At 38.9% G+C, this 13,438-nt stretch overlaps 1 protein-coding gene across 2 annotated transcripts in view; it reads right to left on the bottom strand.

Annotated features, from left to right (window-relative positions):
* TGFBR1 (transforming growth factor beta receptor 1) overlaps nt 1-13,438 on the bottom strand; it is a 55,110-nt gene that overhangs the window by 16,332 nt on the left and 25,340 nt on the right. Inside the window, exons 2-4 of one of the 2 annotated variants that reach the window (XM_028108689.2) lie at nt 10,259-10,504; nt 7,438-7,680; nt 2,952-3,182 (exon numbers count right to left, since the gene is read on the bottom strand). In XM_028108689.2, coding sequence (XP_027964490.1) covers nt 2,952-3,182; nt 7,438-7,680; nt 10,259-10,504 — 720 coding nt within the window. The remainder of the gene's footprint in view (nt 1-2,951; nt 3,183-7,437; nt 7,681-10,258; nt 10,505-13,438) is intronic. The other variant, XM_028108690.2, reaches the window with a different exon arrangement.

Genomic DNA, 13,438 nt, shown 5'->3' with positions numbered 1-13,438 from the left:
GTTTCTTAACCAATGAGGCTCTGTTTCTTCTTTTACACAGCAAGAATACCTTACTTTTGCAAAACTGTTAAGAAGAGTTAAAAAATAGAACAACTGATTAAGCATTTCATGGAATGCATGGGTCATAAGAATTTAAAATGGGCTGTCTCCTTCCCTATTGGTTGTAAAAAACAAACAAACAAACAAAACCCCACCCCAACTGACATAAAATAGATTCTATAATTTTGAAAGCTGTACTTGAAGGAAAGCAACTCTGATTAGATGAGATTAAGAAAGGTATTTTCAGAAGATTCGGGAGGGGATTTCTGGGTACTTTCAAAACAATTTAGATACTCACGACACTAGTTCTTTACAAACTTTATATATAAACAAAGCTTACTCTTCATAAACTTTATAAATTGATTCTATTCAAACTTGTACCTTTTCTTTTCCCTGATAGAAATGCATCACTATTTTTATCTGCATGCTTATTAATCATGACTGAATTCTGAAAGGCTGACAAATTAAGAGGAACACAGGCAGATGGAAGAAAGGGAGATTTTCTGAGGTAATTAACAAGAGAAGCAGAAGAAGGATATGTAAGAGGCCGTGTAATATAAAGGGTTGTCTGAGGTGGAATTAACTATATCAGGAAGATAAAGATAAAGGAGAAGGGAAATAGAGTGGATGGGCTAGATTCTGGGCAAAGTCCATTAACCCTGACAGAGAGAGTAAGGAAGATCCAAGAGGGTGAGCCAGTTCCCATGGTGACCACCAGATGACAGCACCAGCTTAGCTTGGCTGCTGCCTGAGCAAATGGGAAAAGAAAGTTCAGGGCACAAAGGCAAGGGCATTTTGCGCCAGGGTGTTTGCAACTTGGAGTATGTCTAAAACATGTTGGGCCTGGGTCAGGTTTGAGCCCCAAACGACAGATTTAAAAGCAACCACCACAGCTGAGTTTGAAACTATGCATGTGGCTAAGTCCTTCAAGGGAGCAATTACTGTTTGTAGACTTAGAGCCTTCATACAAATCAGTAAAAAGAGTTTTAGAAAACAAACACAACTACTAAGAAATAAGAAATAAACAGAAAATCTAGAGTCACAGAACATTGTTTGTAAGGTTGTTTTAAAAGTTAGAGGGGACGCTAAATGGTGCCAAAGGCAGAAGAAAATGAAAACTAAGGACTTGGTCAAACTATGATCACTGCTTTTGTTTGTCTTCTTTTTACATTAAGTAATACTGAATTGGTAGTAGCCACTGATAAATCACTGCCTACAGCCATGACATCCATCACTGCCCTAAGTCACAAAAAAGAGATAATCAAGGGGCGCCTGGGTGGTTCAGTCGGTTAAGCATCCAACCCTTCGTTTTTGGCTCAGGTCATGATCTCAGGGTTCTGAGATCAAGCCCCAGGTGGGGCTCTGAGTTCAGCGGGGAGTCTGCTTGAGATTCTTTCCCTTTCCCCCTCTCTCTCCCTCACCATCTGCTCCTCCCCCCGCTTGTGCGCTTTCTCTCTCTCTCTCTAAAATAAACAAATAAAATCTTTAAAGAAAGAGCTAGATAATCAAATATTAGATGGCTCTTAATGTGATATATATATCAATATATAATATACAATACACAGTATGTTGTATACAAGTATATAATACAAAGTATACAATATATAGGAAGGCATACAGTATTTTCAGGAAACCAATCCAATTACTCAGACTTAGTCTCTCATCCTAACTATCAGTTTTTAAATACAAGGACAAAGTTCAGAGATACTACGGAAATTCAATCAACACAATCCAGAATGTGATAAGCCCTACAGGACAAATAATCCAGTTTCTTCAAGAAACTGCAAGAAGAAAAACAAGAGAAACAAAGCAATTTTAAGGGATTTAAGATAAATATCAACCAAATGCCATGTGTGGACTTCATATCCTAAAGTGAGTAACCAATTGTTTAAAAAAAAAAGAAGACACAACTGCAGAAATGTGAAACTGACTGGATACTGATGACATTTTAAAAATTGACAACAGGTGGGCGCCTGGGTGGCTCAGATGGTTAAGCGTCTGCCTTCGGCTCGGGTCATGATCCCAGAGTCCTGGGATCGAGTCCCGCGTCGGGCTCCCTGCTCCTTGGGAGCCTGTTTCTCCCTCTGCCTCTCTCTCTCTCTCTCTCTCTCTCTCTGTCTTTCATGAATAAACAAACAAAATCTTTAAAAAAAATAAAATAAAAATTGAAAACGAGTTTGGTCACGCTGCATTAAGATTCCTTAATCTAAAGATACAAAAGAAAGGGGTTTATGGATAAAAAGATATATTATCATATCTTTGGCTTCAAATAATTCAGACAGAGGCAGAGTAGGCAGAATCAGATCAAATATGATTGGCAATGAGCTAATAATCACTGTTGAAGCTGGGTGACAGGTTTCTTTATACTCTACTCGCTCCACTTTTCTATATATTGGAAATTTTCTAGAAATAAACTAAAAAAAAAAACCCCAATAAATGCATACTGAGAATAAATCTGAAAATACAGAAAAGCAAAAGAGAAAATCATTAAACAATATTCTGAAGAAATAAATATCGTTGAAGAAAATGGGAAGCGAGGGCGCCTGGGTGGCTCAGTTGGTTGAGCGACTGCCTTCGGCTCGGGTCACGATCCCAGGGTCCTGGGACTGAGCCTCGCAACAGGCTCCCTGCTCAGTGGGGAGCCTGCTTCTCCCTCACCCTCTCCCTCTGCCTGCCACTGCCCCTGCTTGTGCTCTCTCTCACTGCCAAATAAATAAAAAATCTCTAAAAAAAAAAAAAAAGAAGAAGTGCCTGTTTGTAAAGGTTTCTAATATATTCTTTTTGACTTAATGGGTCTAATCTGTACGACAAACATTTATCTCTCATCAAATCTGACAATGTTTAGTAGCCGTATTTGTAGAAAGGCTCAAGTAGGTTTCATTATACTCAAAGGAGAAGCAGATGTTACTGACCTTTATTGTCTGCTGCTATAAATCCCAAGATGTTTTCATGACGTAGCATTACGGTCTGATAAATCTCTGCCTCACGGAACCATGAGCGCTCTTCTCTAGAGGAGAATATTTTAACAGCAACTTCTTCTCCTCTCCACTTTCCTCGCCAAACTTCTCCAAATCGACCTTTGCCAATACTTTCTTGTAACACAATAGTTCTTGCAATTGTTCTCTGAACGAGCAGTGGTAAACCTAAAGATAAAAATAAGCATTAAAGAGTGACAGAAGAACTCCAAAAGCTCTGTCTTTAAGGAACTTAACAATCTCACTAAGGAGCAGCAGACTACATTTGCAAAAATAGTAATTCATAATAAAATGAAAATAGGATAAAAAATATAATAAAAGAATCTAGAAACTCCTGCCTAGAGAGTCCAGGTAGGCTTTATAAAGTAAATTGAATCTGACTGTCCTTTACAGAAGGGATAGCACCACAGGAGAAGAGGAAATAAGATTTTCAGGCAGGAGGAATATTAAAGCAAAGGTAGAAGAGGAAAATGAATGATTGTTTACGGAACCAGCTCATTTAAACAGAAGGCAATGTGTGTGGTAAAGCAGTGGAAGAGAAGGGAAGCTGTCATCAGAGTATGAAGAGTACTGAATGCTGAGCTCAAGATGACCAATGAGAGGGGCACCTGGGTGGCTCAGTTGGTTAAGTGTCTGCCTTCAGCTCAGGTCATGATCCCAGGGTCCTGGGATCTAGTCCTGCATCGGGCTCCTTGCTCAGTGGGAAGCTTGCTTCTCCCTCTCCCTCTGCCTGCCACTCCCCCAGCTTGTGCTCTCTCACTCTGTCAAATAAATAAAATCCTTAAAAAAAAAAAAAAGATGACCAATGAGAGCTGTGGATGAAACAGGAACTATTAAAAATTTCTGAAAAGGTTCATGAATGAGGAGAAAACTGTGAACACAAGAAACATAAAATCAGTATGTACAATCCATACTGATTTTAATAAATCAGTAAAAATTATCACAGAAACCATTTCAAGACAAGCAATTTACGCACTAGGAACCTTAATTGTGTTGTTTAGTATAGATACTAATTTATAAAATTTTCTTTCAGCCTTTGAATGGGGTCATATGATATACTTCAAGATTTAAAGTACACTTAAGAGTTAACTTCAGGAGGCTACTCTGGAAGTTAGAAAGGCAAGGAGTACAGAAGAAAGGGGAATTACAAATGGGAAGTCTGAAAATGTCTAACACATTCAGGTCCCATGTAAATGATATGGTCAAGAAAGGCTACCAGGACAAAGAAAATTTTTGTCTCCCCATTATCACTGGATTCTAGATCCCAAACTAAAATTCAAAGCCAAATCTAGATTCATCATATTATCTATATTTAGTCACCATACACATGAATACATGAGCATTTTTAAAAAGTAGTAATTTTCTTCTAAAGAGAAAAATAAATAGGGCTAATTCAAATCTCTATGTTCTCTGCTTTCCTCTTCTGTATCCTTAGAACTGCTTGAGAGAAAAACTTCAATAGGGAAACAGGGTCTGAGCAGTTTCGCATGCAGTGAACAATAGAAATAAGACCTGAACAACCTGCGTACATTGTAAGAGATTATAAGCATGAACAAGACATAATAGACAGTGGCCTAAGAGATTCACACTCTTTCAAAAACTGGCACATGTGCACATGTACACACACACTTTACAATCTAATGACAGCTTAAATAAGGGCACACTCACAACCTGTGATTCGAATTAATGCAACAGGGATTAGGTTAGCTTCAGGCATAGAGCTGCCCACAGTGTCCAAGTTAAAGATACAGTCTTTGAGAAATAGAGACCAGGCCTTTCCTCCACTATCGTCATGATACTAAATAATAAGTATATGAGTTCATAACATGAAATGTTTAGTTTTACCTTTTCTCAATAAGCGAAAGAACAAAAGGGTATTACATAAAGACATTTTACTTACAGTCATGAGTCCCACGCATGAGACAGCATTAAGGCTTTATAATGACTAGAAGGGAAACAGGTGGCATTTTCTGCTATCATTCAACATAAGATAGCTTCTGTCTCAATAAATTTGGAGGCCATTCAGCACGTAATGAACTATGACAGGAAGATCGCGATCTTCAACGAAGTTTTTTTGGTACAATGCAGCAAATTGATACCATATGTCAGATTTTTCTTCCAAATATCTTTCCAATAAGAGTAACACCTGTCATTTGGACAGAACTACAATTTATCAAAACATCTTGTCTCACTTGAACCTCACAACAATCCAATGACGTGCACAGGGCAGGGTTCTTTACTTTCGTTTTAAAGATAAAATAACTTGGGCATGAGACATCAGCTAACTGCCCGAAGCCACAGAGCTAGCAAACAACGTAGACAAGTTTTTGCAGGGTAAGGCATAAAAAGAGAGAGAGAAGCTTTCAGACAACAGAGCTGTGGTTCCTGATGTATCTAAAAATACAGATAAAATGGAAAAAGAGTGATTTCATTCTGGACTTCATGTCTGTATCTTAAAAAGTAAATAAATGTATTCTTATTCAGAACTCTGCCGCCTTCCAGACAGCAATTTCTTCTAATCCTTTAGGTAGGTTTATTCCCCTGGAGGCATGATAGAGTGCTACTGTGCCAAGTGGCATGAGCAGCTGTGATTTCCCTGGGTGTAAAGTTTGGCAACAAGGGTTTAATTCCAAATGATCTGTAGTCACCCTGATTTTCTGTGACTTTGGTCTTTGCTTATCACAGTTTTTTTGATCTAGGATGACTTCTAGAATGAGCCTGATCTCCTTTGGGAACCCTTTGGACTAACTCAGAATCAACTGGAAACCCTGGGGAAGCCCTAAAACAAGCTCTCTCCACTCCTCTACCACTCCAGCCCAAAGACGGTCACATCTTCAGTGCCAAGGCTGTTCCATCTCAATCCAACCTCTAGCTGCCTCCCTGCTCACAATGGTCTCAGGGATCCTTAAAGGCTGCCTTGAAAGACCTGGGTTCCAGTGCAAGCCTGTATGTGTCCTAGTGTCATGGATCGAAGTCACTTACTGAATATACATGGCCAAAGTCAACAGACGACTTCAGGCCAAGAAGTCAGTTTCTTCATACTTATATGACTCAACAGATATGCATATAAATCAATATATATTCATTTCCTTAAACAGACATTTGTCATTGTGTGAACTTTCTGTAGTATCAGATGTGATTTCATGCTTCAGTCATATTCTTCCTCCAGTCACAACTTCTGCTTTAATGTTCATTTAGTAACTCAATTATAAAATTAGTGAAATTTTCATTGGGTATATTTTTTCTTTTTTTTTAAGATTTTATTTATTTGACAGAGACACAGCGAGAGAGGGAACACAAGCAGGGGGAGTGGGAGAGGGAGAAGCAGGCTTCCCGAGGAGCAGGGTGCCCGATGCGGGGCTTGATCCCAGGACCCCGGGATCATGACCTGAGCCGAAGGCAGACGCTTAACAACGGAGCCACCCAGGCGCCACCATTATGTATATTTTCAAATCTTCATTTTATCCATAAACCTAGGCTTTCTTTGAAGTTGATTTATATTTTCCAAAAGACAGTATATCTCAGGATCTGTTCCATATTTGTGATGAGGAAACAGAAGCCCAAAAGAAGAAAAACAGTTTAACCAAGGTCAGAGCCAACCAATGACAAAATTTGCACTGGAATCTAGATCTCTTGATTCCTGGCCCAGTGTCAAATTACAATATTGTAGAGGACAGGGGTCTTTCTTTCTTAGTGTCCTTTCAAAGCACATGCAAGTGAAAAAATAAATCCCTTTCAGTTTAAACATGAAGCACTGCTATACCAAAATCCACTTCAAGGTATGATTCTGGCAATTAACCAGTCTATTTCTGAAACCACAAGAATCAGCAAATGGAACTGAGAAAAGCAAACATCACAGAGGCCATGAATCCATAAAGCTAGATTAAATAATAAGGTGGTTAGACATTTTTCTAAAGTGAGAAAATCATCATTAGTTTAATAAAAAACTAGGTCTGAGCTAAAGACAGCAATTTCGTATGTTAAAAAAGCAAAAAACCTTCACAATTCCAAACACATTTTCTGTCATGCTTGCTTTCAAATATAAAACTAAAGCTGCTAAACAGTCCTGAATAGAATGGGTAGCCGCAGATCATTTGAGTGTCCATGAACTTCAGCCTCACCCATAAGAAAATAATTATCCTTATTCTCTCTATCTCATGGAGTCGTAAGAAGGTGAGAAAGCTTTGAAATTTATACAAACATGAAGCTGACTTACTTATTTCAACAGTAAAATACATTCTAATTTGTCTATGCTAAACTAGTCACAGTCAGATCTTTATTGGGCTTAAAGTTGGAATCTGTATTCACACTACCCCAAGTTTTAAAACACACTAAGCCAAACTGGCTTAGCCAACTAATAAAATAAATAATCCAGTTAACTTTTAAAAGATTTCTTAGGAAAAAGAAAAAATAATTCCATTACCTGATCCAGAACCTGATGTCGTCATATCATAAATTAAATCTTTTAATGTAGTGCCCTCTGAAATAAAAGGGCGATCTAAGGAAGGATCCTCTTCATTTGGCACGCGATGGTGAATGACAGTACGGTTATGGCAGATATAAACCATCAACATGAGTGAGATGCAGACAAAGCAGACTGGTCCAGCAATGACAGCTGCCAGTTCGACGGGACCAAGGCCAGATGATGGCTTTCCTGAAAAAGGGCCTCAAATGAAATAAACATCAACAATAGCAAATACACTGAAGGTGGCAACCACAATTTCCTAATCCTCCACATTTCCTATACTTGGCCACTACTCCCATTAGTCAGAGAACCTCATTCCAGAAGCTCATAAAGGCTCAAATCCAGAACAAGTGAATCATCCAGTCTTCGCCCACTGGCCCCCCTTTCATGATCACCAGCTCAGTCAACATCCACTTACTCTTCCTCTGCTCTTCAGCCTTCATCTAAGGAAGTAACTTTCCCATTCTTGAGATCTTTATTTGGATTTCTTATGATAGAATCCTAATTCTAGTAATTTCGAGTACATGGGTCCTTATACACTGAATATGTAATTATCTAAAGATGGCTAATGCTTTTATATATGGAAAATCTTGACTGATCTAAAGAATTTGGGGTAACAATTAATATACGATGTTCCACCGCCTTTTGGTATTTAAAAAAAGAAGAAAATCTGAACTTTTTCTCTTTTAGAGGTAAGCAGTGTTACCTTGGGCTGAATGCATAAACAATTTTTTTCTTTATTCTTGAAACTGACACTTTTTTATTATATGTATTTGGTTAAGTATTTTTTCATTAATTTCATTAATTTTGGTAGCACATTCTTTTCTGTCTGCTTGTATGTCATTTTCTGGAATTTCTGTAGTAAGCATACTGGATCACCTAGATTTATCCTCTACATCTCTTAATTTGCTCACTGTCTTTTTCTCCCTGAATTGTAACACAATTTCTCAAGCTTGTCTTGCCTTAAGCTTGTCTCACACTAGGCTCTAAAATATTAGTCTCCAGTCTACTACTCACTTTCAATATTACATTTTTAAAAATAATTCATCAATTGAGCTTTTCTTTTTTTTTTTTAAGATTTTATTTACTAATTTTGACAGAGAGAGAGAGCGCGCGCGCACGCGAGAGCAGAAACACAAGCAGGGGGAGTGGGAGAGGGAGAAGCAGGCTTCCCGCTGAGCAGGGAGCCTGATCTGGGACTCGATCCCAGGACCCTGGGATCATGACCTGAGCCGAAGGCAGATGCTTAACGACTGAGCCACCCAGGCGCCCAACTGAGCTTTTCATCTAAAAGTGATCTTTAACTGAAAATGGACTTTGGACTGTCTGAAAGTTCTTCCGAGGTTAAGTCTTTTTCATAGGATGACACCTACTCTGATTTACCCAGTTCAGTTCACTTCTTTTGAACCACTGAATCTTTTCATTTGGTAATTTTTTGGCTGTTTGCTTAACAGAGACCTGGGAATGAGGGATTTATGTATGTTTAGCATTAGAAATGAAGTAAGTGCTTCACAAGGCTTTATAAGCCTTCATTTAGATATTTCAAGCCCAAACAATGGAAATGGGGAATTCCGGAATTATAATTTTCCTTGTCATATTAGAATTGCAGATACCCTAAATAGAAGTCAGAAAAATTAGTCATTTGAAACTTGCCATGGGGAAGCTTCCCTATAATGCTGAAGATCTGGTTTTACTTTGCTGTTATCACTTGAATGAAGAGGAGGACTGCCTCCCTCTGTAGCCTGCAGGACTGGCCCTTTTCTGCTCAACCACGGCAGTGCTTCCTACTTCAGTTAGCATGATGCCTGGATGAACTGTGAGTGGGGAGTGAGCACTCTAGTCTGCCTCCCTGAGCAATGAAACCAGGTGCTTCTTCCTAAAGGAGAATGAGCGTTTGCTCCTGTAACCTTCTCACCCCAAACCCCTCAGGTTAAGGTTTGGTGGGATTTTGTAAGAGGTCCTTTCACTTACTTCTTTTCATATGGGTAGTCAAACTTCACTAGTCTGAAGTTATCTGCACTACAAATTACAGAAGTTTCTCACAAGCACAGGCATGAGGTTGGTGTTCTTCCATCAATGTGGCTGGCATGAATACAGATTTCCCGCATTTTTATATTCCTTTGATTATGACAGCAGAAATTTGGGATTTGAGGAAGGTGATGGAGGAGTTAAATACATGTGCTCAGACTAACATCTTAAACCAGAACCTGAAAATTAAACTAATCCTAAGAGTGTATAAAGCCTTCAAATTCCTGGCTCTGCCAGGACATTGTAAAATGTAAACTATGGCGACGGACCGAAACCTAGAAATCACATATAATGATTTATACATAAAGATCATAAAGCAAGGTTACATTACAAAATGAAGGCATCTGGGCTGTTTAGTGCTGCTCTCAACTCCTGCCCATTATCAATTGCTTTAAAAGGCTGGAGCATTATATAAGGAAAAGAAATCCACTCGGAGGACAAAGTAGGGACCCCCTGAGGACATACTGCTATGGCAGCTTTGTCAGAATTCCCCTTTAAAGAGGCTAGACTTTAGGCCTAGCAGACCTCAGAGAAAGTCTATTATTGGAACCACGTTGTCAAACAACACATACCCAGAAGTCAGGATCTTGGCTACTCCTGTAACTCTACAACTATGGACAGGTTCCTTCTTGCCTGGGAACTGAATGAGCTAGGGTAGACGAAGTTCTAAGATCCCTTCCCGTTCTAAAACCATATTCAGAATCAGCTTTTCTTGTAGTATTAAAAAACAAAATCTTATACAACAACTTACCAACAGTTGGGAGTTCTATTTTATTGCAGTGGTCCTGGTTGCAGCAATAGGTTGTAGTAACAGACCCAGTTTTTGAAGACGGTGCACATACAAATGGTCTGTCTCGAGGAATTAGGTCAATTTCAGCTATACACATGCTATTGTGTATAACTTTGTCTGTGGTCTCTGTGACAGAGACAAAGCAGAGCCCATCTGTCACACAAGTAAAATTGTCTTTTGTACAAAGGTGGCAGAAACACTGTAATGCTGGAAAAAGAGAACAAGATTCTATTAGAAAAATTCTCCAGGTTAACAATTTGAAATTATCCCATATTCACTAAAATAATACATTCCTGATCCTATTATAATCATACAATTTCTTCACACTGTTCAAAAAACAAAACTCTAACTACTCTCAGAAGTTCCAAAATCTGTTGAGAACCACACATACGTAGGAGCCAAATATGATAAAATCTGGACCCACGTTTTTTTCGAAAACTTTTTTGCTTCCAAGTATAGACAAATTCTTACAAGTAATTTCATTAAGTTAAGGCAAGCATTTGCCCTCCCATTTGAAACACAGTACATTTAAATTTTTAATTGTTATTCTTAACAGCTCAAAGCTATATATTCACATAGTCCCCCATTGGGAAGCAATGTGTGAAAATACTTCTACCTACTCATGGTAGATTGGAAATGTCATTTGGGTGGATTTATGGCAATGGAATGAAATGGAAATAGATTTGTATTAAGCCAGACACTCTTTCCTCTTATGCAAACCCTAAGAAAGACATATATCTTCTAGCTAGGATTAGTGTACTTGCTCAGTAAGCCAAGGAGACTGCACCAGTAATACATAAATGCTCCAATCACACACCCAACCATAGACTGGAGAAACACTAGCTCCATGCCCACTTCTATCTTTTGGTCTTTCTGGCTCAACTCGAGAGGTGACTCCTTTAGGGAAGTCTTCCCCTAATTACCAATACCTTCCCATATACACAGACACACACACCCTCTACCATGCTCTGCAATGAGGTTAAATGCTGCCCAAAGCACACACTGCTTACCAGATTGCTAATTTTTCCTCTTCCCTACGAAACCATAAGCTCATTGAGGGCAGAGATCCATAGTAATCATTTCTTAAATCCATATTTAACACTAGGCCTAGTACAATACCAGCATTCAAAAATGATTTTTGTTAAGTGAATGACAGAATGGATACTTATATTTCACTACAAACTCATGAAACTGCAAAACACAGATATGTCCTTAAGTCCAAAAAACTTGCCAATTACTTGTTGGAGAGGAAAAAGTTACAGTCCAGGTATGCAGTATGTAGAATGGCTACTTATGGTGAGGCCAAGGAGGTCCACAGAAACTGTATATCTAGAAAAAGAATAGCTAGGCAGGCAGGCCAGAAGAAAGCTAACTCTGCACAGCTAACTTGCGGGCCAACTTGAGTTGCTCAAACCCTGCACATTCCCAAGAAAGGCCTGTCTTCAGGCCTGGCCCCTGGCCAATCCCTAGGAAATGAGCTCTGAGCCCTTAAAATATTCTCCCTGATAAGAATGCTACAAGCCTGTGTGACTGAGCCCCAGTAAAAACCCCGGACACCAAGGCTCTGCTGAACTTCCTAGGCTGGCAACACTGTGCACGTGCTGTCATACCATTGCTGAGCTATATGGCATGCACCTGTACTACTGCACTAGCCGAGGACACCTGGAAGCTGGCATCTGGTTTCTCCTGGGATTTGTCCCATGTGCCTTTTCCTTTTGATGATTTAATACGTATCTTTCCCACTGCAGTAAGCAATAACCATGAGTACAACAGCTTTTCTGAGTCCTATGAGTCCTTCTAGCAAATCACTCACAGCCCGAGGATGGTCTTGGGGACGTCGACTCACTTGCTAAACCCAAACCTGGAATGTCAGGATCCCCTCAAGCAAGTGCTTTTTGGTTGCTGGCTTAATTAATATACTTGTTTATTACCTTTACAGACCAGCAAAGTTTTACCTTAATCATTATAAAAATTCTTTCTTCTGAGATGGTTCAACTATTTGAATTAACTCCTCCCAAACATAAGAACTCAAAGAGTATTTAAAGAGACACAATCATAGTCTAACATTTAAAAATTATTTTTTTATTTTTAAAAATTTGTTATTTAAATTCAATTTAGTTAACATATAGTCTATTAGTTTCAGAGGTACAATTTAGTGATTCATCAGTTGCAATAACACCCAGTGCTCATTACATCAAGTGTCCTCCTTAATGCCCATCACTCAATTACCCAGTCCCCCCACCCACCTTCCCTCTAGCAACCCTCAGCTTTTTTTTCCAGAGTTAAGAGTCTCTTGTGGTTTGCCTCCCTGTTTTCATCTTATTTTATTTTTCCTTCCCTTCCCCTATGTTCATCTGTTTTGTTTGTTAAATTCCACATGAGTGAAATCATATTAACATTTAAAGATTAATAAAAGAGATGGTGGTTATTCATGGTGAGGTATAGAGGTGATTATAGGTTCAATTTCCTAAGGAGGAATTCTGAATAAGAAACCCATGGACTGGTTTCAGGGATACATGAATGCCATGAAACTGTCAAATGTTGTACGTATTTCCATTTTGGAGGTTCATAGCTTTCAAGAGAATCACAAAGGGGTCTACCACCCACAAATTAAAACCACCACTATAGGAGATTATCATCATTCTCTCCTGAATCCCCTTTACTCAAGGTCAGTCACTCAACCAATATTTTCTAACCATTAGCTTTATCAGTTACTGTACCAAAAGCTTAGTGTACAAAGATTGATAATTCATGGTCACAGCCCTGAAGGGCTCCAAGGCCTACAGAAAGAGAACACCATAATCCAATATGGTAATTGCTATATTTAAAAAAATACTGCTATGAATACTCTCTCAGTTCTAAGATCTTCATCTTCTCCCTGAACATATATGGAATGAGACCTATATATGAAATGAGACCTAAACACTTGGTCTAACAAGACTTTTACGTTTGGGGTTCAACTTACCACTCACATTACAAATTCAATCTAGGGCCCACATGCTCCTCACCATTATAACAATCATGTCTTTCATGACCACGGTCTTTACACATATTCTCTCTGCCTAGTTTAAACCACCTCTCATCCTTTAAGACCCTATTCAAACAAGATCTTTTCCATGATAGGCTCTAAACTCTCCCCTA

The sequence above is a fragment of the Eumetopias jubatus genome, unplaced genomic scaffold (assembly GCF_037043125.1).
Source record: "Eumetopias jubatus isolate StellerSeaLion01/CBP00866 unplaced genomic scaffold, mEumJub1_p1.0 scaffold_15, whole genome shotgun sequence".
Classification (NCBI taxonomy): domain Eukaryota; kingdom Metazoa; phylum Chordata; class Mammalia; order Carnivora; family Otariidae; genus Eumetopias; species Eumetopias jubatus.
This window is presented reverse-complemented; position numbering and strand designations above follow the sequence as displayed.